The 27,047-nt window shown below is 38.9% G+C and overlaps 1 protein-coding gene across 1 annotated transcript in view; it reads left to right on the plus strand.

Annotated features, from left to right (window-relative positions):
* Positions 1 to 27,047, plus strand: part of OCA2 (OCA2 melanosomal transmembrane protein) — a 301,354-nt gene that overhangs the window by 215,897 nt on the left and 58,410 nt on the right. Inside the window, exons 21-22 of the mRNA XM_050932081.1 lie at positions 7 to 100; positions 25,454 to 25,547. Of these exons, the coding sequence (XP_050788038.1) occupies positions 7 to 100; positions 25,454 to 25,547 (188 nt within the window). The remainder of the gene's footprint in view (positions 1 to 6; positions 101 to 25,453; positions 25,548 to 27,047) is intronic.

Genomic DNA, 27,047 nt, shown 5'->3' on the forward strand with positions numbered 1-27,047 from the left:
TAACAGATTCCTGTGCTACTCAACCTGAGTCAAGATCCTGATGTTAACCTGCCTGTGAAACCACTAATCTTTTCATTGGCCATGGGTGCGTGTCTTGGAGGTAAAGGACTGTAATAATTTCAAAATTACTGTATGTATAAACATTCCATAGAATAGCTCAAGTGCAATAAGGCTCCATAATTTTATTATAGAAAGCACACTCAGTTCGTATTGACTTTGGAGGGCATTGGATCAGGCCCTTAATGAGTGTCTGCTGCATACGCTATAATAGAGTTTTTCTGATTTGTTTGCAATCTGTGTTTGAAGGCCAGATATGCATAACATAGTCTAAATGCACAGAGAAACAGTCCAGATGGTACTTAAAGTGTTCAGATCCTTTGTGAGGAAAAAGAAAAGGACAAATTTAGCTTTCAGATTCATAGATGCCATAGTGGCTTATTTAAAAGGAGATGCAGTTACTGATCCAAAGGCCATTGAAGACATTGGGAGATTTTTCCATTGATGTCAGTGGGCTTTGGCTCAAGCCCAGAAGACTACATACAGATCTATTCACTACCTTATTTAGCACTCCTTACTCAGACAAAACACCCATTGAAGTCAACCTGAATTGAAGTCAGTGGGAGTTGTGCCTTAGTAAGGAGAGCTGAATAGAACCTGGTGGTATTTAGCTAAAAATAAAATATCATCTTGGTGCTAAATTGGGTTCCTTGTGTTGCTGCTGTAATTAATCTTCCTCAACATAAAACAATGTGATAAATTAGATGGATTTATTTCTCTGCCAAACTTTATTATTAAAGAAGTCCCACAAGGATCTGCTGCAGGCCCAGCTGGCATTCTAATTTATAATAGCTGTATAGGATAGCCATCTGGTAGCACTTTAATTCACCTTTATGCTGGTTATTCTTTTTTATATTCTACAAATATTTCACTGTCATTGTTTATGAATGAGTTACAACAGGGTCTTACCAAAGTACTGACTAGTCTGTTTTTAAGTGCAATTAAAATAGTGTGAGATTTTAGTAGAATAATAAATCTATGTTGATTTTAATTGCTGACAGTACCTGAGAATTTAATATTTAATTAATTATTTAATTAAATGTAAGAATTTAATTTAATTTATGGTACTGTGCTATGTTTCATCTTATAAATATTTGGATACTTGTTTAGATGCTGCTAAAACTCGTTGATTTTCCACAATAGAAACTTAAACCCAAATTGAGTTTCCTGTGCTATAGAGGCCTTCTCTCATTTATTCAGCTAAGTGATTGCTAGTTCAAATGACCTTAATACTCAGCAAAGATTATAATGATGTAATTGACAGATTGACCTTTTAGGGTGCATTGCAGAGGTTGGACAGTATATCAATCACCAATCATTTGTTACTGAGACATCTTTTCATAGTCATCATTGTTACTTAGTCAGCTGATCTATCCCTCTTCATCACAGGGATATGAAGCATCAGCATTTGTTAAAGTAAGGGCTTAGCTAGACAAAGAGTTAGTTTGCAGCGAGCAGGATGTAAATTTATAGTGCACTAGCCTGCCGTGTGCTAACTATGTGGACCGTTCTACCATGCACTAAAAGTTCCCTAGTACATTTTAATCTACTTTCATTTCAAACAGCAGCAGGTCAGTGTGCACTAGGGAACTTCTAGTACATGATAGCAGGGTCCACATGGACAATTAGCATGTGTCATGCTAGTGTGCTGTAGGTTTACTCCCTAGCTTGCTGTGCATCAACTGATTGTCTAGACAAACCTAAGAAGTGTCAGAGTATCCTCTTATTTCCGGAATTTGCTCATGCTTGCCTCCGTGCATCTCTAAGATACTACTCTGGTTTCACTAAAGTGGTTGGCTGGGATTTTCAAAAGAGGGAGGTAGGTGGCCAAATCCCATTGGAATTAAATGGGACTGAGGTACCTAACCCCTTTGGGCTTTTTAGTAGAACTCAGCTGTCATTTCTAAAGTTTCACTTACCTTCTTGCCCATATTTGTTGTTGTATCATCATATGCTCTTAAAGAAAGAAAATGATTCATGTATGTATGAAGTATGCAAAATTAGTAAAGGTGTAAACAGTGCTTTGGGATTTATTTAAATGAAAGGCACTATGAGAATACACAAAGTGCTTTTAAACTAAGTACCTAGATGAATAGCTTGATAAAGCATTATCATTATTAGTTAGTAAACTCAGAAATGAACTCTCTGTATAGCCCTTTGTCATTATTTGAAAATAAAGTTGAAGGTATTTCAAATGAAGTAGCTACTGTGGAAGGCTGAATGAAACATGTCAGTCAGTGGATGGATGGCCTGCAGGCCAAGGTACAGACTCTTGGTGCTCACATTGCAAAACTATCTGCTATATGTTGGAAGCCAGTGAAGGGGAACTTGGTGACAGAACAGTGACTGGAACTTAAGAATGAAAAATGCTCAGAATACGCTTGTTTAAAGTGCTCTAGCAGCCAAAAAATACTAGACCAATCTTCTCGTATGAAAAAACCAATGATGACCTTTTTGAAATTCATTACAAAGGAAGAATTTGTGTGTGTTGAAATGGTGTAAAGAAATCCCATGAGGACAACTAATCCTATTGTAACTGTACAATACAATTATAATGTGATTCTCTGCTGCATTGAGCAGAGACTGGATCCTACCAGCCACCCATGCAATGAAGGAAATTAAGTACACAAGCCATTATGTAGGGGAATTTGACTAACCAGTGCAATTTGACTCACCAAACATGGATTTACAATTTGTTTGTTTGCAGTACACAGCAGCAAGACTCTGTAGATACATTGTTAGCAGGGCCTAGGGTAAATGCTGCATTCATTAGCAGAGCCTAGGGTAAAGGTTAGTGTAGGAGGGTCAGTTCACCACTCGGCCCTTTCCCTGGCACTGGATAATGCCCTTGAACATTAGTACTAGGGCATTTCAATTTATGCTGCTTCTTCTTTTCTGCCCCTAGTTGCTCCTCATGCATTTGTGGGTATACTTGAGGGAAGGCAGGGATGGGAAATACTCTCACTACTCTCTCAACTCTGCAGTAGCTGCCATGGAAGTGGGGTTTTGGGGTACAATCCAGACCAGTGAGAGGTTGTCACTGCTTGTCCTTGAGTATCTTAAAGTGCTCTGCTACTGTAGCTCTCTATGGATGCTCCCAGCCAGCATACAAGAATTCATGGAGCGTCTATGGTTAAGCAGCCCTGTTTCAGCAACTCTACAGCCACACTCTGGTCTTCACCAGCGGTGGTTACTACTAGCCATGTGACCCCAAAACACCCCCAATCCTGAATTTCCCCAAAACCATCTGCCCTGAAATGCCCAGCCGCTTTCTGAAACATTCAGAGGAGTGGTCAGGTCCGTTGCTCCTTTAAAGGGACGAAAGCACAGCAATTTGTTGCCTTAATTGGTGTTAACAGCACTTATATTGAAACAGAGCACTGGCTTAGTATAGATTTAAAAGTAAAACAAGTTTATCAAGAAAAGAGAGGTTTTAAGTGAGTTCAAATGCAAGATGGTTACGAGCAAATAAATGTAAAGTATGCTTTCTGGTGGCCAAGATTTAACAAGCTGCAGCCTTGGTTCAAAGTAGATGTCTTACTGATCTTTCTCCTTTCCAGCCATGGCTGACTTTCTCTGTCAGGAACTTCCACAGAAGTACAAGATGCCAGTTTCTCTTATCTTCCTAGGTGAAATATCTTTGCCTACATATGTTTCCCACTTATATTCAGTTCCCAGAAACTTCAGCCTCCTTGATTGAAGGGCCCATCTTTCTCAGCTCCAGCACCTTGTGTCTGTCCAGTGATGAATGCCAGGATGGCATCTTCCTTCTCCTTATATCTTCCCAACTCAGTTTTTTCCCCAGACTCAAGATGACCTCAAGTTGTTCTTCCTTTCCTGTGGACTTCCCACCCCTCTGCCATTCGTATATAAATGGGAATTCCATTATTTTGATCACACCTGGCTTAATTAAATTGGAGACAGGTAGCTAACTGCCTTCCCTCCCCTCTGGGAGAAAACCTTTTTCTCTCTTGGATTGGTCACAGACTTTAAAGCATAATATCAATGAGTATCCATAATTACTCATATAGTGTTAATACATACATTTCACAATGACATTATGACTAGTGTGTCATTAGCTTTCATAAAAGACCTTACTTGATACCCTATTGTAATACAGTTATACAGTACACAATCAATTGATTCAATTACTTATCGTTTGAGGTTCAGACACCCTGTCTTTATAGTCCAGTATGCCACTGAAATGTGTTCTCAGATAAAGTTTTTTCCTCCTCCTGGGAAGAGATGCCGTGAAACCTGATGAAGACTTCATGCTGGTTCCTTATCTGCTGGTGATACTCGAGTCATGACCTCTTCCCTTTGTTAGCTTGATGGATTTGTTTACCTTTTATATAAATGTACCTTCACTCTCAGCCTGACAAGAAGGCTGGTCAAGCAAACTAATCCAAATGCTTTGTCTAGGTCAGACTGGGCTTATGCATGGCTTTTCAAATACATTTTAAGAAGCATCATTTCAATGAATTATTACTTTTCCAATGATATTTTACATGATCCCTTTTACATACAGATTATGACAATAGTGAACTAGAGTCCACTGGATTGGTCAGGACAGCTGGAACTCACTGCAACATGCCAGGGAGCTCCTGGCCATCTGACATTGGGATGCTCTTAGGGTCACATGTGGGGAGAGATTAAAATTCCAGTTCTGCTTGCTGTTCCCCTTCTTTTGAAAAGCAGGTAGGGGTGGACCTTGAACACAAAACTTTCCTCTCAGTCCAGAGGCAGTGGTGGTCATGACTGGCTCAATGCCTCATGCAGCACAGGAGAGGCAGCAACAGCTCTGCCCAGGTACACTGGAGAGGATAGGCTCTCAGAAACCAGTCACCGCTCCCTAATTCTCAGGGATGTCCCTGAGTATTTGCCAACTTTATGCCAGCAGAGATTCCTTTTACACAGGGTGGATTCTTCAGGGGAAATCTCTGACCAGTGTAAGTTAAGCTTCTATAGTCAAAAGTGAACATGGTAGACTGGAGATTTAAAGCTTGCCTGAGCTTATGATTTATTCTATCTGTGTATTGAATGACCCTCTTCACTCACATATGCCGGTACAGTAATGGTCAGACTAGTTAAGCATTGGGAATTTATTGCTTATAGTTTTTTCAATACTAATTTTTTTACAGCTTTAATATCTGGCAATATTGATTACTTTTTAATAATTGATTGAGCCTGTTGGAACCTGTAAACTGCACTAAACCAAAAACTATAAGCAAACAAAAAACTTGGTGGTTTGTTTCCTGAGGTGTCTTGAAGACCATTACCCATTCTATAATTCTCCTGTAGGAAATTATAAGGAAAATCTAATAGCTCATATCCAAAGCTAATGTTTGGAGGCTAAATGGTGGCACAGTCTATTGTCTCCTTGATTTGCACATTTCAACACACATAAATTATTCCTTTGTAATGAATTTCAAAAAGGTCATCACATGGTTTTCTTGCACATGTGACTAGGAGTACTAGCCCAAGTCCCAGGGGAGCAAAGCCAGGGACGATTGCTAAACCCTACATTTTCAGAGCAAGTGAGGATGTAATCACAGCATTTCTATTGACTGGTAAGATTTAGAAGAGTCAAATAATAACATACAAATATAAATATATCTTAATAAGATTAAATACACAATTGGTAAAGTGTCTGTTGTTTATAAATGCTCAGTTGATTGCAACCAGACCCTTTATTGGGCTGAACAGGCTGTTGCTAAAAATGCTACTTTAAGTTCTTTTACCTTTTGGCATCTGGAGACTTTATTTATCCCTTTATCACTGTCCCCATCACCTAGTCTTAGTCTGTAAAAATTTAGGTGAAAAACTGAGTGAACAACTTATATTAAAAAATTATTGGTTCTTACCTGCTGATGTGGGCAGGTGCAAATTGTATTCACCTGCACTAGTGGAGACTGCTAAGGCCTATGTGAAATTTACCCCTGGCATATGGTATTTCTGCTACTCTTCTCCCATCTTGGGTTCTGCTGTGGGAGAGAAGCTCTAAACTGTAACCAAAACAGTTCTGCTGGGAGATGCTGGCTGTAAAATTTGACTGAACTGGCACATCGCAGAAGTATTCTGGCCATGCTCTGTCTCTGGTAGTTTGTACCACTTTGGAATGTGGGGTGGATGGAGGGGGCGGGGTTGTAGGCAATTTTCTGCTACTGGGCACCTTTCCAGCTTAGGTTACACTGGCAGTAGCTAGCAAAACCCATGGGTGAATCAAATTCATCATCTATAGGACCTCTGTACTAGATTATAGATATTTAAAGAAGCAATTGACTACATAAATGGGCAGTCGGGTATGTCTCAGTGACGCAGCACTACAGCTTTTACTGTCTCTTGTCTCATCTCTTTGGTTTACTCCCTTTATGTGGTTGAAGGTGATGTGTGCTCTGCACAGTGGAGAGTATAATTTATTATACCCCATGGTGCTATCCAATAAAATGTTAAACTATCTATGAGCCTGCAAGACTTAATGAAGGTAGAAACCTGTTTAATATTGCCAGACAAAAGTGCTTCTTTGTGACAGATAATATGAGAGAAAAGTTATAGTCTCTAATAATTAGGCTTTAAAAATATTTTTCAAAAACCATGCTAAATTGGTACTAGGAAAACAACATAAATATAGCTAAATTAAATTCTTATATAGTAATAACAGCTCACATTTATTTAGCGCCTTTCATCTTGAAGGATACCAAAGCTCTATATAATTTTAAAAAAGTAAGAATGTTTGGGGTGAAAATATAGTAGCTGTTGAAGAGTACACAGTAACACTTCACAACATTTAAGACAGAAAATGGGGGCTTAGTCTTATGTCTCACCTAGAAGACAGCTATATTTTAGATAAGTTTCCTGCCTGTGAAGGTATGTCAACTCATAATCCAAATAAAAGGGTAGAATCAAACGGATTGAGACTGATTGGGATCTTTTAAAAGGAAAAGGACAGTGTGTTGCATCTTGACCTTTACAAATAGCTGAAATAAATAGACTTAGAGACTGTTCCCTATTTTTCAAGACTATAATAAATGTGTTTCTAACAATTCTGTGCCTTAGAATGCTACAAATCTAAAGCAAAAATATAATGTACCTTCATCCTTTCATATGTTGGCACCTAATCATTTCCATTCCTCAGTATTCTTAAGCTGTGGTTGCTGTCAAGTACACAACAGCACTGTTTACCTGTCCTCCTTTAAGAAGCGCTCATTTCAGATTTAAATTTTACATCCTCAGTCTTTCTATTTGTCATTCTAACAGGAACGTTGTCATATCCAGAGCGAGCACCAATAAAATTGCTATCTTCTGTGATTAGTTCTTCATATTCACCATCAGTGTTTTCCAAAATGTCCTGTTGTTGATTTTTCCTATCAGCCCCAAGAATCTGTATATTTCTCTCATCTCTTATACTCTAGAGTAATGTTGCTGCCCTTCGTAAGCCCTTAAGAGATATTCACCTTTGATGACATCCAAAGTCTGGATCATATCACTTCATCTGTTTTCAGTAGGGAGTCCTGCTTAAATAATGGTGGTGCAATAATGCCCTCAGTGTGAGAAGAACAGGAGTACTTGTGGCACCTTAGAGACTAACAAATTTATTTGAGCATAAGCTTTCATGGGCTGCAGCCCACTTCATCGGATGCATCAGTGTGAGAGTTAGGCTTATTACAAGGACCTCACAGCCAAAAAAGATGCTGTAATCTTTAAGATTGCTAAAGAGACACCTCTCTGGAAAATGTAAAGCAGAAGAATCAGAATTTTAGATGATTCCAGCCAAAATTCAAAACAGTGTTTATCATCTGTAAACAGGTAGCATCTCAGGCTGGTTAGTCTTTGGACTTTGAGCTAGCCTAGAGACCAAAGTCAGGATGCTTCAAGTCCTTTCCTCAGTTTATCAAGGATGCTTTGACATACAGGTCTGACAGCAGCTGTCTCTAGTATACTTTCATATGCAGCGTCAAGGAGGAGGAAATCCTTGATCTCCAAGGATAATGTTATTGCTCCAGAGTCTCTAGAAAATCCATGGAATTGACTAACTTCATAGTTTAGATCACTTCTGAGCCTTATGTCATCATACGGCTACCAGGTTAGTTCAATCAAATATGAATTAAAGCTAATGGATTTTCCTGGTTTGATTTGACAGAAATCTCTCTCTCATTGCTTGAACAATCTCTTTGGAATCTATACCTTGCTCCTTATACTGAATGTTTGGAAAATCAGATGCACATGTTGCCTCTCTCTGATGGCAAAACTAGGCAGTATGCGACCATCAATGAACAAAGTCATGAGGCATGACTACAGTTAGCAAGTGGATTTGTCCCAAACTAGCTGGCATGATGACTAACTACACTAATCAACAAATGGAGCAGATACAAATATTACAATTATATTCATAAAGTATTTCCCATCCAAAACTAAGGAGCTATGGTTGTTGTACAGTAATTCCAAATAAATTATTGACCCATTTGGAAAAAATAAATAAGAGAAATGTAATGAAACAAACCCACTTGTAAAAGCTACAAAGAAAATAGATGGGAAGAAGAAAAAAGGAAAAGAATCTTAAGGCTATGCAATGGTACAGCTGCAGCACTGCTAGGTCGATCTGATTTTAAAACATAGACCAAGCCTAAGGAGCAGACCAACATTGATGATCATTAAGAACAGCTTTGTGAAAGAGTGAGCAGCTGTTTTTTATAAGCAGGGAGTGAAGAACAGAGGGTGGATGTCAAGGAGGGAGCAATTCCAAATGGTTGAGCAAATGCAGCGAATGCGTGATCATCAGCTGACCCATGAGAAGGTGGTGGAATGTCTAAAAAGTGGGTGATGCCAAAGTCTGAAAGCCCATCAGGGTGAGTCTCCTGAAATAGATCTTGATACAATTAGAAGCAATTAAAAAGCCTTAAAAAAACCCAAGTGGGCCAGCTTAAAATCAATCTGCCATTGTTCGAGCAACCACTATAATGTGATCACAGTTGCTCAAAACCATGAACAAATGGCATTCTGAATGAGCTGCTAATGTTTGATAAGCACTGTTGGAAGCCCTGTTAGGTAGGAGCTTAACCTTGTGATTATCAGCCCTGTGGTTTTTGTTGCTGATATAAGGTTGTCACAAGATAAATAAGGTGGATTGTTAGACCAAATTGTGCAACTGAAAAAAATGTGTGACTAATATATTTAATTGTGATTGTTATAGATTGGGTTAAAACTTCTTACACTGATGAGGTTTTTTTAATTGTATTGTTCAGAAGTTTTAACACATCCATACAGACACATTCATACACAATGACCAAAAAAAACCACGGGTCCGAAGTACAGATTTAACGATAACACAATATGAAATATTCAGAGATAAATAAGACAAACTTTTATTCTCTAACTCCACCTCCTCAAACAAACAAACAAGCTCCTCTCCCCAATCTGAACATCAGATGTCCAGTGTACCTGAATTCAGTTGTAATGCTCTCACGAAAGACCAAGTGTCTTCATAGTTGGATCTTGTGCCTCTATAGATTAATGTCAGTTTTTCCATGAGGCTGCTGTTAGTTAGGTCAGTTAGCCAAGCAAAAAATGCATGGGGAACAACAGATTTCCATTTTTGTAAAATGATTCTTTTGGCTACTATAAGTGCTGCCGCAATCCATTTCCTGGTATTACTCAGACAGGGTAGATCTTCTAGAATGTCTGAAACACAGAGGCTTGATGTAGGGGAAATATCTACCATACTAAGGAAGAGCACCATACACTTCTTTCCAAAAAGTGGATATACTTTGACATTCAAAGACTGCATGAGAGAGGTTTGCACTGGAGCTATCACATCTCCAATGTTTACTATGTGAGACGAGTCCAGTTTTATGCAATCACTCAGGAGTCCAATAATATCTATTTAGAATTTTGTTCTGAAAGAAATGCAAAAACAGAGAACTGGATGTTTTGCATATATTGTGTCAGATATTATTCCACCTAAAAGAAGAAATGGACATGTTTAGTGTCTTCTCCCATTTTTTTATGGTATAGTTAGTAGGATAAATCAAGGAGTTCAGCCATTTGTTTGTGTTACCCACACAATGTTTTTGGCTAATATTCTTTTTCTGGTGCACTTCAAGTGGAATGTTATTTGTGGCCTGCCAACAATTGCCCAAGTCCTCTATAATTTAGAGTTGAAGCTTATTGTAGAAAGGACCGTGATTTATTAATAGCTGGTATTTGCCACAAAGATATGTAATGGAGATTAAAGTAGTCCATTCAGTAATATCTTTTATGGTTAATATGCCATTGGTTAGCCAAGTGGATTTGAGTTTTGAGCTATTAGCAAATTTAAATTGGGTATTATTCCAGATTGGCATGAAAGGAGGGCTGGATTTTCTGAAGAATGCGTCAGGAGGAGATAAATATTGTATTTTTCCTTAAAGGTGCAGGCAACCATTTAAAAAATGGATGTGCAGAGAGAAAGCCAAAGGGGTTAACTAATTTTTCTTCTTTCTCAAGCCATAATGAGGCTTGGGAAGAGTTGGTGGGATAGAATCATCTTGTTAAAAATCTTCATTGAGAAGTCAGGTGATATAAATACAGATTAGGAAACCCCCCCCCCACGTTTAGCCATGATTTCTTAAGTAACTTGTGGATATCCGGGATGTCTTCAAATTCCATAAGAATTGTTGTACAACTCTATTTATGCTTGTGAAAGTTGAAGCAGGACATTTAAGTTTAATTAAGCTAAACAAATATCTCAGTCTTGGTCCTACATTCATTTTAATAGCTTCTACCTTTCCCAATAAAGATATTGGTAGTGAACACTATTTCTCTGTCTTTTTTGTCATTTCTCTAAGTATGACATCCATGTTTGCAGATACTATCTTTAGTAAATCAGAGCATATCCTGAGGCATAAGTAGGTTATCTCTATGTATGAATGAAAGGAGAATGATAGTATTTGAGATGGATTTGGTCTATGAGAAATAGCCATCACTTGAGACTTGTTCCAGTTTATCTGAAATCATGATATCTCACTGAAGTAGTTTATTGCAAATAGTAGTGATGGAATTGAAGAGAAGGGATTTTTGAGAGTAAGCAGAATGTCATCCGCATACAGACTAATCTTTACTTTTTATCCCAGATGGTAATTCCTTCAGTGGAAGGTGTCTGTCTGATAAACGCTGCTAGTGGTTCCATAGGTATATCAAATAGTAGAGGTGATAGATGACATCTCTGATGTGTTCCTCATTTTAACTGAAAAAGGAAGGCAGTCACATCATTTGTCAGAACAGGTACAATGGGTGATTTGTAAATAATATCAATCAAGATCAGAAATTAAGCTCCAAATCCAAATTTTCTCAGGATCACTTGTAGGCATGGCCATTCCACTTGATCAAAGACCTTTCCAATATCTAACGATAGGATGGCAGCTGGAACATCAATTGTTTATGCCTTCTGGATTAAGTGGAATATCTTCCAATTATTGTCTGCTGCTAATTTGCCATGACTAAAACCCACTTGGTCTGCATGAATGATTGATGGAGCAGTGAAATGAGAATCTTTGTCAGAATTTTATAATCTGTGTTCAACAGAGAGATGGGGCGGAAATCGCCAGAGTGACCACTGTCCTATTTTTTTTCAATTAGGGTAATCATCATTGTTCCCATGTTCCATGGCATTATTCCTCTGCTAAATATTTCATTAAAGGCTGATGACAGTATCAGTGCTAATTGATTAAGATCTTATAAAATTCTGCTGGAAAGCCATTGCACCAGGCACTTTGCCCAAGTTGAGTGAGCCAATTGCCTGCATATCTTCTAGTGGAGAGATATCTGCCTCCATATAATCGGTTTGATTTAGTGGGAATGTATTGGTCATATAGTTTGCAGCTGAACTCAACATGATGTTTAAAGGTTAGCATAAAGATCTTTAAATTGTCTGTTACTTTTATTACATTCTGAACAGAAAGTCCATTGTCCTGTAGCAAAGAGGTTATAGAATTATTGGATGAAGCCATATTATTTTTCCTCTCTAGTTTCTGCTTTATCCCCCACCCATTCATAATGCATCTTTTTAACTCTATTAAGCATGAATTTGTTCCGGGTAGACATATATATTCATTGTATTTGTATTTTGGGGTAGTGAGAGAGTGCCGGAGCTCATTATTTTGGGGGTCTACTTTAGTTTTTTTTTCTTCAAATTTAACAACCTTCTCTGCCAAGAATTAAGTAATTTATGCCTTTCTTCTTTTCAGATGTGAATTTTATGCATTCTCCCCTTAAGGTTGCCTTCAGTGCTTCCCATAACGTTATAGTAGAGGAGACAGTATTTGTATTTTCCTTCAATAAGTTGATAATTGATGTTTCAATCATTTGAAGAAATTTAGTCTCTCTAAGTAAATATGTGTTTAACTTCTGACTTGAGGCTCTTGTAGCACTATGGCCAGAATCTATATGAAGAGAAATTAGAGCAGTGGTGGGCAACCTGTGGCCCGTGGGCCACATGTGTCCTATCAGGGTAATCTGCTGCGAGCTGCCAGACAGTGGTCCGTGGCTCTCCTCCTGGCCAATGGGAGCTGTGGGAGGTGGTGGCCAGCACGTCCCTGTGGCCCACACTGCTTCCCACTGCTCCCATTGGCCAAAAACGGCGAACTGCGGCCACTGGGAGCTGCAGGTGGCCATGCAAATGTAAACACACTGTCTGTTGGCATGCCAGCAGATTACTCTGATGGGTCGCATGTGGCACATGGGCTGTAGGTTGCCCACCACTGAATTAGAGCGTGATCAGAGATGATGATGCTACCAACTTCCACCTCCAGATATGCAGGAGATAGCATCTTATATATAGAGGTGAAAGTAAGTCAGTACGGTCTGGTACAGCGTACTGGCAAGAGTCAGTATACTGCTGACCATAGCAGGGGACAGCTTCCTCAAGCTGGCGATTTAAAGGGCCTGGGGCTCCTGGCAGTGGCTTGAGCCCCGGGCCCTTTGAATCGCTGCCGGAGCCCTGCTGCTTGAAGCCCCCAGGTAGGAGTGGTGGCCAGGAGCCCCGTGGCTCTGGTGGTGATTTAAAGGGCCTGGGGCTCCATGCCGCCACTTCCACAGCAGAACCCCTGGCCCTTTAAATTGCCATCAGAGCCCCGCTGCCGGAGCCCTGGAGCGCCAGTGGCAATTTAAAGGGCCTGGGGCTCTCCACAGCGGCTAGAGCCCCGGGCCCTTTAAATCACTGCCAGAGCCCCGTTACCAGAGCCCTGGGGTAGAGGTGGTGGCCCGGGGCTCCAGTGGCAATTTAAAGGGCCCAGGCCTCTCCTGTGGTAGTGGTGGCCGGGAGGATTGGGCCCTTTAAATGACTACCAGAGCCCCGGGCCACCGCCGTTACCTTGGGGCTCCGGAAGGGGGGCTCTGGTGGCGATTTAAAGGGCCAGGGGCTCCAATGCAGTAGTGGGAGCCCTGGGCCCTTTAAATTGCCACCAGAGCCTAGCTGCTGGAGCCCTGAGGTAGTGGCGGTAGCCCAGGACTCCTGAGGTAGTGGCGGTAGCCCAGGGCTCTGGTGGTGATTTAAAGGGCACAGGGCTCCCGCTACTGTCCCTGGCCCTTTAAATCACCATCAGAGCCCCGGTGATTTAAAGGGCCCAGGGCTCCCAGCTGCCGCTACTGCAGATGGGGCCCTGGGCCCTTTAAGTCTTGATTTAAAGGGCCCAGGGATTCAAAGGCCATGCCTTTTCCGGTTGAGGTCCTGCCTAGTCCGGTTGAGGCCCCGACCCCCGGCTCAGGACTCTGGCACACAGGTAAATCCTTTAAATTACTTTCACCCCTGCTTAGATATCATAAAGAAATCTAATCTGGAATAGGATGCATGAGGTGGAGAAATATGCGTAGTCATGCTTCATAGGATGCTTCAGTCTCCAAGTATCCAATAGTCCAATATCCTTCAGTAGGGATAATGGATGGTGTGCCAACAAGTTCTGAGATTTTCATCTAAAGCACTGTGGTGTGCTTTGTCTACGATATCATCCATAACAGCATTCCAGTTTCATCCTAATAACACTGGGATATCAGCTCTGCTGGAAAGAAAATCAGATATTTCAGCAAGAAAAGGGTGTATTTCCATTATTAGGATTATATACATGCTCCAGAATTAATCTCATAGTATTGAAAATGTCTTCAATTATTATGAATCCGCCCTCCAGCTTTTACCGTGACTGAATATATTGAAAAGTTAGGCTCTTGTGGATTAGTATTACTACCCCCTGCTTCTGGAGTTGAAAGAGGAGTGATAGTCATGTCTTACCCATAGTTTTTTAATTCTGTCTATATCTTCATTCCTTTAATTGGTCTCCTGAAGGAAAGCTATCTGACATCAGTTTGATTTTAAGTGCCCCAAACTTTTGATTTTTTTGGAGGATTCATTAAGCAGCCCTACTTACCAGGAACAAAACTTAATAGTGTTCATGAAAAATTAGTGATTGTTCAGCTGCTCATTGATGCCCAGAAGATTGAAAGTCTTTGTGTGTCTTTTTCTATTAAGAAAAACAAACAAAAATCATACACCATCCACCTTATCTTTAACATCCCAGACTGCTAATACAATCATGTTCAAATCCCAGATGGCATATGTCTGCACCCACCCTTGCACACCCTCCATATGAATTAATTAGCAATCTCCCAGAAATATACCTATATTTACCAAAATATGAACGTATGCCAAGTATATAAATGAATGAAACCTATTGCTTCAGAGATATGAAAGCATAAGTAGTAGCATATAGTATATAAATGTTAATATGCACATGGTATATAAATAGTTACCTCACTAGATTAATGGAAAAAGGTAAACATGAAGTGACAAATGATAATGTGTGTAAACAAATATGAATATATTATTACTATATACATATTATAAATACATGTAAAAATTACAAATGTCCATACAAAGTGATACAGGTAGTCAGAAATAATACTCAAATAATTATGAGTATATTAGCTTCATGTATATATTATAAATATATCAATCAACATACATATAGTTATAAATATAAGTGCATATAAGGAAAGGAGATAAGAGTAATATAATTATTGTGAATGTAGATATTTTTATATTGGCTTATCAATATATTGAAAATATTGATTCTCAAGCTATAATAAATATCTTGCATGTCACTACTAAATATACTCTATTACACTATTAAAATATCAAATATGTCAAATACTGCCTGGTTTTCCCAATCACAGGTTCCTTTTCTTCAGGGCTATACTTTCCATTTACTTTTCCTTTATGAGAGGATCAAGCTGTTATCCTTAGTGAGATCTGGTCTCAAATCCAATACTGCTTGCCAAGCATCCAATGGAGTAATGAAGTATTTCACAGAATCTGTCATCTTCATTATGAAAATGGCTGGATATCTGAGGCTGTATTTAGTAGCTGATGCTCTGAGAGCTGCTTTGATGCCATTAAATGCTGCTCTCTTCTTGCTTAAATTTACAGAGAAGTCTGGAAACAAAGAAAATGTAAAATCATCATTCATAAGTGTTCCTTTTTACCTAGTAGTAGAAATAACTTTGTTATTACATCTTAGCAATTGAAAAATGACAGGTCTGGGGCTTTGTACTCTCTCCTTCCGGCCCCTGCCACTCAATAAACCCTTTCAATCTCCAGGGGAGGCAAACCGGATCCAATCCCAGTACCTCAGAGAATGTGTTCTGGAGAAAGCTAATCATGATTTTTCCTTCCAGCCCTTCAGGGATGCTTACTAACCACAGATTATTCCTGTGTGATCTGTTTTCAAGATTTCCTGTGTCTCCTCAAGATTGCTTAGCCTTTGCATTAAGAAAGCATTCTCCCTTTTAACCTCCTTCAGTTCTATGGCAGTTTTCTGTAATTTATTCTCTAAACAGGTCAAACATGCTTTGACTTCTTCCACATCTTTAGGGAGCTCGTGTATCTTAAGATAAAAGATCAAATATGGTAGTTAGAAAGTCCTTCATAGTGGCAAAGTCCTGTCTGAGAGACTATTGGGTTTCCTTGACATTAGCTTTCTTTGGAGACTCAAGCTTGGGTCATTTAGGGTATTTCTACACTGCAATTAGACACTCACAGCTGGCCCATGTCAGATGACTAAGGCTTGCAGGGCTTGGGCTAAGGGGCTGTTTAATTGCACTGTAGACATTTGGGCTCAGGCTGCAGCCTAAGCCCTGGGACCCTCTCACCTCCAGGGCCCTAGAGTCCAGGCTCCAGCCTGAGCTCAAACATCTACACAGCAATTAAATAGCCCTTTAGCCTGAGCCCCGTGACCCTGAGTCAGCTGGAACAGGTTAGCACAGGTTTAATTACAGTGTAGACATACCCTCAGTGTTTCTATTTTTCCTAGCAGGATCCCTAATAACACACAAAAATGGTCCCTCTCTTCTAATTAGTAAATTTCTGAAAGAAGGTTGTAGTTTAGGTACCCAGGAGCCCTTAATTGATTAGGCTTAGTGTGTAGGGGAGCCATCTTCTCTACATGTCACGTAACTCCCGCCTAGGATAACCAAATAGCAAAGTATGAAAAATCAGGACTGGGTGGGGGACAATAGGCTCCTATATAAGAAAAAGCCCCGAATATCAGGACTGTCCCTATACAACTGAGACATCTGGTCACCCAACTCCTCCTCAAACTGATGCATTTAACAGTTGCCTTTATTTCAGGTTAATTGTAAGAAACAATAGTGGCCTCTAAGTCAAAGGCCCACCCAAGACCAATCGGGAATTCTAATGATTCAGGCTGAGAAGTTTCAACAGGCGATTGTTTTGGTAAAGGGTATATGTGTGTATGTGAGGCCTGGTCTACACTAGGGGGCGGGGTCGAAGTAAGATACGCAACTTTAGCTACAGGAATAGAGTAGCTGAAGTTGAATTATCTTATTTCAACTTACCTCCCGTCCTCATGGCGCGGGATTGACGGCCGTGGCTCCTTGTCAACTCCGCTACCGCCACTCGCCCTGGTGGAGTTCCAGAGTCGACAGGAGCACGTTCGGAGATCAATATATCGTGTCTAGATCCGGCGGGTAGCGTAGACATACTCTGAGAGAGAGGCACAGGGCACCAGTGACAACACAGGGACAGGAGCAAGAAAGAAACAGAGAGAGAGAGAAAGTCAAGCTGAGGCAGCCTGGAAGTACAGTAAAGTGGCCCCATGATAAAGCTAAGAGAAAATGCTTTTTGAATGCACAGTGCTGGCTGGAAAGGCAAGGTTGGAACAGCAAATAAAGGAACTGTCTCCTGCAATTTTATTCCTCTTATGTTCTGAGAAACATGACTTTTGTACATTCCTTGTAAATACACAAGATTACATTAAAGAAAATACCAGACTCTGTTGTCAATCTCTACTTCCAGCTGGAGCACCTGCAAGGCCCAGAGTTTTGACTAACTGCTTAGGTAACATTACTAAATCTTTCACATAGTCATAGCTGAAGATTGGATTACTTGAAGATAAACTGAAAATATTTTAATAAATAAAATTGTGAGTAACCAATGACAAAATCTATGATATTTAATGACAATTACATTATCATTTTAAATGCAGAAATTAATTTTTTCAATTAAAAATCCTATTAAAATTGATCTATTAATTAAGGATGAAGGGAAAAATAAAAAACAGAAGACATTTCCCATAAATTAAATCCCACACATCAGAATCTTTGATTACTTCACAAAGAAAAATAAAGCAGAGAGAAAATAACATGAAAATATTCCCCCAAAGGAATGATAATTTTCTGTTTTCAAAGAACAACATACAAATGAAAGCTTTTTCTTCCAGATTTATGTAGATTTTTATATTGTCCCCTACTTTAGTATCTGAGAGTCTCCAAAACATTTAACAATAGAAATAACAGCCATTTATCTTTCCCCCTTCCCAGCTTGTAGGAGAAATAGGTTGCTTTGTTTACAGGTTGGTGTGTGAGAGACCATGGGTGCTTGGTGCCTTTGTGTATGTGCTTTTGAAGAGTCTTGTCACTTAAGAGTGTGAATTCCACGATCTTGGTGCATCTACTATTAAAGTTGCTTCTTCTGCACTCAGAAGCATCCTATTATTAATGTCAGTGTCATGGCAACAGTGGAATGTTGCTGTCATTGGAAGCTGGGGCCACTAAGAGAGAGGTGTTGTGTCAGGTGGCTAAAATCAATCCATAAGGGGTTTCAAAATCGGAATTGAGACCTTGAACTGGACAGAGTTTGCAATTTCTAAAACTGCACAGCATTTTATTTATAGACAGTTGCAACAAACAACTTTTAAAATACTCTTCACCAATCCCAAATACAAACACCATAGTTTTAACATGATTCTATATATGTATATTTTGGGTTGAAGGACAAATATTTGAAACATTGTTTCAGTTTTTAAAAATTGCCCTGTCAACTATACATAGAGGCAGAATCAATAGTTTGTGGATAGGATGAAGGGTAATTTACTTGTTCTGTATCCATGAGGTTTCATATTTACTGCGTTATGCATCTTGTGTTTTTAAAAGGGTCCTATGTCATGATATAAAGAAAGGAAGAATAGTTTAATGGTTCAGTTCTGAATTGATTTAGTAAGGAATCTACAGAAACTCTAACACTAATTTGATGCTGTTTACACTGTGGATGAAATTAAAGTAAGTACTGCAGTACCTTTACTTGTACTAATGATTTTTTTCTTTGTGGAAAGCAATTATTTGCTATGCAAGCTTTGCAAATTAGTAATAGACTAATGATTGGAGAAGGACAGCACAGTTGGCATTTTGGATTCCTAAAACACAAGTGCAGGTTTATTTAATTGTATTTATTTTCTTAATGCATTTACTTGTCATGAATTTCAGCATGTCCTTTGCTTGAAGCTTGTTATGTCTATATTTCAGATTATTGTGAGCATTTAAACACATTGTCTTGTATTGACCCACTGAAATAAGAAAGTGAACTGATCTACAGTATAAAACTGGCAACTACATTCAGCTTGAATGTCCTGGGGACTTCCAGCCAGAGCAGAGGGGGAAGTAGTATCATGCTTTTAAATTCTATTGCAGCAGAAAACTTAATCTTTCCAGATTCCTCACGCTGCTGAGGTAGCCTTTTCCTAGATCTGGCCCCTGTTTTGGAAAGTCACTGACAACAGCTGGTGTTGCTGGTAGGAATGTTGAAAAATCAGTGGAGGGAGAGGAAACAGGAAAAACCCTATCCAGGCAGTGATTGAATCATGATCACAGCAACAGTGCTATCAGGGTTCTAGCATAGTTTCGCTGACCAATATAGAAAGGCATTATTTTTATAACCATTATACTACTATGCTATTGAGAGTATTCATGCATAATATGTAACATATCACAAGGTTTCAATAGTAGAGGGGTCATGACCAGCATGTTGGTCATAACAGGAGTTACAGAAGCACCCTCCTAGAGATACTAATTCTTAGTCAGCTGGCAAGAAGAAAGCAAAGGCTGGGCATACTTAGAATTCATTTAAATAAGTAGCTTTTGTTTCTGAATCATTCTTAATTGTTTTATCCTTGGCCAAAACTGTCAATTTCTTTTTTTGTACTTGAGGCTAATCCAGGCTTTTACATTCCATGTAGGAATATTTATCTGAGTACACAAACAGAACTGACATTTGAGGACCTTAAGTGCCTTGAAAAGTAGATCAGAAATATCATATTTATCACCAAATACCCTTCAAAGAACTTTTATCTTGTTTCTGCATAATGACTGCACAAAACTAAAGCAGTTCTACAGTGAGTCTATTCTATTATATTTTTTGTGGTTTCTTATATGGCCCTTATGCCGTGCTATCTGAACTCCTTCCTGCAGTGCATTGTGACTAACGTCTGTTATGTGTGGTTAATTCTTTCCTCCTCTTCCAAGGGGAAGAAGAATGCATGCAATATAGAATGCATGTTTTGATTTGGTAGGATTTTGTTTCTGTTTTAATGTACATGCTGCCATGTATTTATATTAGAGAAGGCAAGGTTGTAGCACACCTTTCACTTGGAGAAGAAGTTGTTTGGATTTATAATGGCCCTTAGTTTCTGTGGGAGTTCATTTCACAATCTCAAACTAACCCATGAAATAGCTCTGTCTCATTCACAGATGAGCTTTATCTTTGTGGTAGAAAGTTCCATTGTGACTGAGGAGTGGAGTTGTCAATCACAATCTTCATCCCAGAGCTTTATGCAACATTTTACATATTCTAGGACTGATCCATGGAGTGCCTTGAAGATAATGACCAAGACTTTGAACTTGACTCAATATTCTATGGAAAGCCAATGTCAATAATGGAGGACAGTTCTGATGCACTGCTGCATTCTGTATTAGTTGGAATTTCCTACAGGGTTGACAGCTTCATGACCAGATTTATAACAATGCTGTAGTCCAGCTGAGAGATGACAAAGACATTTATAACTGAGGCCAGGTCCAGCAGGATGAGATGGACTCTCCTAGCCAACTGGAGATGGTAAAAAGAATTACTTGCAGATGCTGCTGTGTGAGAGCTTAGTATCAGTGACGAGTTCAGGAGTGTTCCTAAACTACAGACAAATCGATCAATTTTGGGTCTTCATCTTCAACCAGAGGAGACTTCACTGTAGCTGCAAACACATCAAAGTTCTTTCCTCTCTCCCCCAGCATAACCTCTCTCTTGCTTAAATTCAGCTTCAGTCTGTGAGCTGATCTCATCCAGTCACTTAGCTATCTTGGTGCCGGTGGTATAGTCATATATGGTGAGGGAGAGGTAGAGCTGTGGGTCATCTGCATATTGTTGGCACTTAAGTCCATGCCATGTAACCAGATCAACTAGTGGTTGCATATAGATGTAGAATAGGGCCAGTGAGAGAATTGATCTTTGTGGGACTCCACAAGTGAGAGGTCTAGTGTGGAGGTACAGTTTCCCATCACTATTCTTTGGGTGTGACCCTCCAGAAAGGTCTTAAGCCATTTTAACACATTCTCTCTGCCACTGCACTCAAGGTGTACATTAGTATCTCATGTTTGACAATGTCAAATACTGTAGGTAGGTCCAAGAGGATAAGAACAAATTTCCACACACCATCCATTGACAGCAGGAGATCATCCATCAGGGCCAGTAAAGCTTTTTAAATTTCATGTCCTAGCTTTAATCCAGATTGTACTGGGTCTATTAGCTTCAATATTCACTTCAATTGTGAGAGTTTATGGCTGGCCTTTGGCTAGAATCTCTAAAAGGTTTTTGAGCAATAGAATGATAGATGTATTTGCTTTACTGAAGTCTGAGTTTTTCCAGGTCAGTTAGTTCATAAATTTCCTTTGTCTCTTAGAGTTATGGATAAAGCCCAGGTTGAATGTTTTTACAGTACCTGAATTTACAGAAATCTAAATTTCTGGCCTATTTATTTTAGATTTTGTATGTTTGGAAGTAAATTTAGGGCAATATTTTTAGCATAAAAGTTAAGAAGGCCTTTTAAATGTAGTGTTTATTAATTATTATTTGAAGTAGTGCCTAAATCTAATTAAACCACACGAACACAGAGAACAACAACAACAACAACAAAACCAAACTAACCCAAAGCCAAACAAATGAAAATAACCTTCCTACTTTCAGATAATATTTAAGATGATTTTCCCCAACTTAACCCCACTTTTGGAAATAAATTCATTGCAAAGGCAGAAACTCTTTCTATAATGCCTCATAATGCTTAGGCATTATTGCAGCTTCTGTGCAGTATGTAAAATCTCCCACTATTTGGTGATCCCTACAGTACTTAGATACAACAGTGAGACACGAGGATATTGTTAACCGTTTCTTTAATCTGACAGAAGATGAAGATTCATCATGTTACAGTAGCATTGTTTTTGTTGTCTTCTTTTGATGGTGGTATTTGGCAAAGAAATATGCTGCAATCAAAGCAGAAATCTTTTGTGAAAATGTTTGGGGACAAAAGACTAGTGATTAGTTCAAATCGTTTTGGAATTAAAAATGTTTTAAGCTTCCCCACCTGATTTCTTTCCTCTCTATTTGCTTTTGGATCTATTTCTTGTAACATCTTCTACCAGTATACATGTAAGACACAAATTTGATTTCATATCTCTAAATAAATATTTCTAAATGCATTTAGAGTGAGAGATGGAGTGAGAAAACTAACTGAAAAGTTGATGGATGCCCTCAAATGACAGAAACTACTTAGTTTGGGGATACACTTCTGAAGGTTCAGTACCAATTTTTTTGTCGTGCTGCACTGTCATTTAGCTTTTCTCTCTACCCTGAAGTAGTATGTGTGTCACTTTGTGGAGGAGAGAGGCAATGCAGCAAATCTGTCTTGGTGCCACAAGTAGAATACTCCATGGTGTTACAACTTTAGGCCCTGATACTCTGAAAGGATCCATGTGGGTGCATGCTTGCACTTCCAGGCAGTCCCAGTGACATCAGTGGAACTCCTGGTGGGTATAAATGGCCCTCCTCATATGGATTCCTTTGTAGAATCAAGGCCTTAACAGTGGGGTGAACAGCTTACCTTATTTTTCTCCATGAAACTATTAGATATTTGGAAATTCTAAGACCAGAAAGGACCATTGTGATCATGTAGTCTGACTCTTGTATAAATAACACAGACTGCAAGACTCCCCAGAAATAATTCCTTTTGAACTAGAGCATATCTTTTGTCACTGAGAGCAGCAAATGTGGGAAATGGAGAGAAGTTAAGGGATTGTAAAGAAGGTATAATAAAAAAGGTATGTTTACTTACTGTTTTTCAAAGCTGTTCCTTCATGGTGCAGAATCAGAGAAAAGAAAACCAGTATGGAACTATAACATTTAATATAAAAGAAAAGCAATCCCAAGTGAAAGAGGGAAACATAGGAAAAATGTGATAATTAAAACACAGAAAAGCACAATCCGGGGGGCAGTAGCAAGGAAATAATTCAATTTAAATGAAAAGAGATGAAAGATGGTGGAGCTGAAGAAGCATATACAGACTTGTGAAAAAATTAAACTTTCTAGGTGCAAGGAAAGTTAGTTTGCTTTTTTGCAGAATCACCAAATTGTGATTTGGGATTATCCTCTTTCTGTTTAAAGCCATGCACTGGGCTAGGTTTGAAAGTGTTTTTTCTAATTGCACTATTTTGCACAGGTTGAGTCCTTGTTCTAACCCCGCAATGAATGTACAACAGCAGTGCAGGGCCCAGAGTAGGAAGAATGGTTCTAATATAGAAGCAAGCTGGACTGGAATAAAAGACCTGGTTTCAGTTCCTGGCTTAATCACAGACATGCTATAGGACTTTGGATGAGACATTTAATTTAGTTTGTGCCTCAGTTCCCCATCTATAAAATGTCCTACCTTGCACAGTTGTTGAGAAGATAAAATCCATTAATGTTTGTGAGGTACTTATATAGTTTTAATCATGATACTATCTAACTACTTAGCTAGTGATCCTCAGGCTCTTAGCACTGAATCCCCATCACTTGTAGCTTCTTCAGAATGCAGCAGCAGCGTGCTAGCTTGGTGGCTTGAGTGTGATCTTATTATGTTTACCCTATGTTCCTCATTGCCTGTCAATGAAGGCCTGGGTCACCACTTTTTATTCTTGTCTTATTCTGCTGTAACTCCACTGTTGATGTAAAACTGGAATAGCGTAGCAGGCAATCAGGCCAAGGTGGCATACTGAATAATTTGGTCCTTTGGTTGCTAAATCTCTTAATATTTTATTAATTGTAATTTATTTATTACCTGTTCCAATCCATTTCTTATCTTCTTTAAAATAAAAAGCATAAATCTTCCCTCAAGGTTATTTTTAGTAGAATCTCTCTTGGCCTCATATTTTTTACCTTCACACACTCATACCCCTCCATTTCTTTCCCCTACCTGAACCCCACAGTTTTGTTTTGCTTGAATGTGAAGAGGGTATTTTATTGTATTGTGTTTTAGACTATATGTAATGTTGTTCCTTGGTACTCTGGGATGTGGAAAGCTATGTGAACAAAATAATTCTTCATGATAGAAAGTTTGCAGGCTTAGTCACTGCAATCTCCAGACACACCATATTAATATTTGGAAAGTCATGTGACTGTCTTTCCCCAGCTTTGTTCTTTCATAAGCTGAGCTCTAGAGGACCAATAATACTTACTAAGTCAAAACAATTAACCTCAGAATTAATTACCTTCTGATCTAGTTTTCTCAAAGTCAGACCAGTAAAATATCAGTGCAGCAATGGGTAACTGGATCAAAATGTAAGAATGATCTTATGCCAGAGGGAGCATAGGAAAAATGCATTCTTAGAACAATGGATTCCAAACATAGTGCCATTGGACACAACAGATGAGTTACACTACTATCCTTGGAAAAAGCCCTATATTAGAAGGCTGCACCTTTTGCTCAAAATATCATTTAGAGAAGAAAATGCTGAAAGTACTGTAATTTTCCCAGCAATGCTCCAGGCCAGATTTATTGGCAAAGGACACCAGTTATGACTGGTAGAGTCAGCTACAAAACTTTTATGGAGTTCAAGCAGGCCTTCCCAACCTAAAGCTTTGGATAATGAATTGGACTGTTTGGATACCTGAATAATTTATTTCTTTATGTGAAATGAAGGGATTAGAAATGGAATGGGAGAAGGTCAACTACTTGAAAGAATTGGAGAGGAACAAGATCTAGTGTGTACTTCCCCTGGAAAGGTACACACATTTTAAAAATACAGCACAATACTTTGGTATCTCTTGAGGGAGAGGTATAAATTGGTATACCACCACTGACTACTGAAGCTATACTGGTTTATACCAGCTGATGATCTGATCCAGGGGTTTTAAAGAGACAGAACATTTGCAGTTAACTATTTATAAACTGCACCTCCTTGGTACTGAAATTCCACCCTAGTAGAGACACTATGAACAACATCTGTTCTGACCAGTCTGCACCCTCTTTCAATATTTTTTTAAATCACAAGTTTTATATATGTTTAAAAAAGAGATTAAAATGTAAGAGATTAATTTGCCAATCTCATGCACACACAGAAGAAATGCATCTGTTTTCTTAGTATCCTCAATCAATAGTTCAGCATATTGTTGCAGAAATGTGCATCCTTTTCTGTACTTCCTCCTCTTCATTTTATCCTGATAGCACCTCTCTGTTTATAAAACCAGTAATCAGAAAGTTTTTCTGAATACAGGTCATTGGTGTCATTTTGACTACATGGTGTTATGTTTCATTCCCATTCTCTTTGCTTGCTGGGAATCTGAGAATGATGTGAGGCTTAGCTATGAAAGCATTAAGCTATTTATAGGCTGAGAGTTATTGTTGAGAGAGCTTCCTTTCAGGTATATGCAAGAGAATTGATTTTTCTTTTCTAACCAGCAGATCTAAAGTCTTCAACTTAGACTAACTGAATGGCAAAGCAAAGGAAGAGTAAGAAGCAAAGGACAAATATAAACTGACGTTAATTTTTTTTTAAATTACAGGTAATGGGACATTGATCGGAGCATCTGCAAATGTGGTTTGTGCAGGAATTGCAGAACAGCATGGCTATGGCTTCTCTTTCATGGAGTTTTTCAGGTACCTTTTTAGACTTGTTACTTTAAATTTCTGTTTAATTTCCCCTTCAATAAATGTATCTGGAAGCCTGATATAAAATCTGTTAAGTAATAGTTTCAGTTAACATTTAAAAATGTTAAACAAGAGTTGATAAGCAGTACATGGACCTACTTACTGCAGTAAAACAAATTATGTCTTTATTGCTGGGATTAGTTAAGCATCACAAACATAGGCCTGCAGTGTTGTCAGATCTATACAATTCAGGTGGAAGTGGAGCTCCTCAAGGAAAAGAGAATCTGAAGATAAGATTTCAGAAAGTGCACCTGACTTCAGTTGGATACAAGACTTTGGCTTGTTAATTCTAATAGGAAGCTTGGTAGTTGGGCACTGCCTGGAAAATTTGGCATAAAGCCAGTGTAACTCCGCTGAATTCAGTGAAGTTACACTAATGTAAAACTTGTGTAATGAAGCATCAGTCCCACTGCATTCACTTCTAAGCATTTCATTACGAGAAACACAAATGACTGAGAAGTTAGATCAGGGTTCTTAAATTGTGATCAGTGGACCATTTGCTGGTCACAGGATGGTAGTTTCTTTTATTTATTTCCGGCTTCTGTGTTACATTAATAAAGTTAAGATACAAAGAGGGCCAGACGTTAAGCTGGTGTCAGTCGGGGTTGGTGTAGAGAAAAATGAGAAACTCTGAAGTCATTGGAGCAACACTGATTTACATCAGCAGAGAATGTCTGGCTTGAATACTTTTAATTTACTTTTCTAGGTAACCAGTCGCTGTAGCTACATTAACAATATTATGCCATGTTGAATGAACAGAAGGAGGCCATTGAGACAATCTGTATTAAAATATAGTTCAGAGAATGAAAAAGTTTGAGTTAAAGTGTAATGACAAGTTAGAGGTTGTCTAAGGAAAGTTAAGGGGAAAATGTACTAGTCTACTTTTTTTTGGTGAAGGTCCACTGGAACTGGTGGCCATAGTGTACCTCTGAAAAGAAAATCTGGGGGAAGGCGGAATAAAATAGATCTACTTTCTTATTTCAATTACAATGAACAGTACACAAACTGGGAGTTGAAAGTTTTTTTACTTTGATGATACAGAAAGTAGAAAGCACATTAGAAATGGAGCAAGACGAAGGAGGACAATAGAGGCCATGGTTGAAGCAAAGACTTGGCATTTCCTAGTTGACTGCCCCTAGTTTGTCTGAAACCCTCCACTGATATTAAAATGAATTTTTCAGTAGTTTGTTAATCATATTTTAAAATTATCGTAGCTCAGTGGTTTGAGCATTAGCCTGCTAAACCTAGGGTTGCGAGTTCAATCGCTGAGAGGGCCATTTAGGGATCTGGGGCAAAAATCTGTCTGGGGATTAGTTCTGCTTTGGGCAGGGGGTAGGACTAGATGACCTCCTGAGGTCCCTGCCAACCCTGATATTCTATGAATTCATTTTTATATTATAATCAACATCTCTGGTATCACCGGGTCATAGTCTGATACCCTTGCTCATA

The sequence above is a fragment of the Gopherus flavomarginatus genome, chromosome 1 (genome assembly GCF_025201925.1).
Source record: "Gopherus flavomarginatus isolate rGopFla2 chromosome 1, rGopFla2.mat.asm, whole genome shotgun sequence".
Classification (NCBI taxonomy): Eukaryota; Metazoa; Chordata; order Testudines; family Testudinidae; genus Gopherus; species Gopherus flavomarginatus.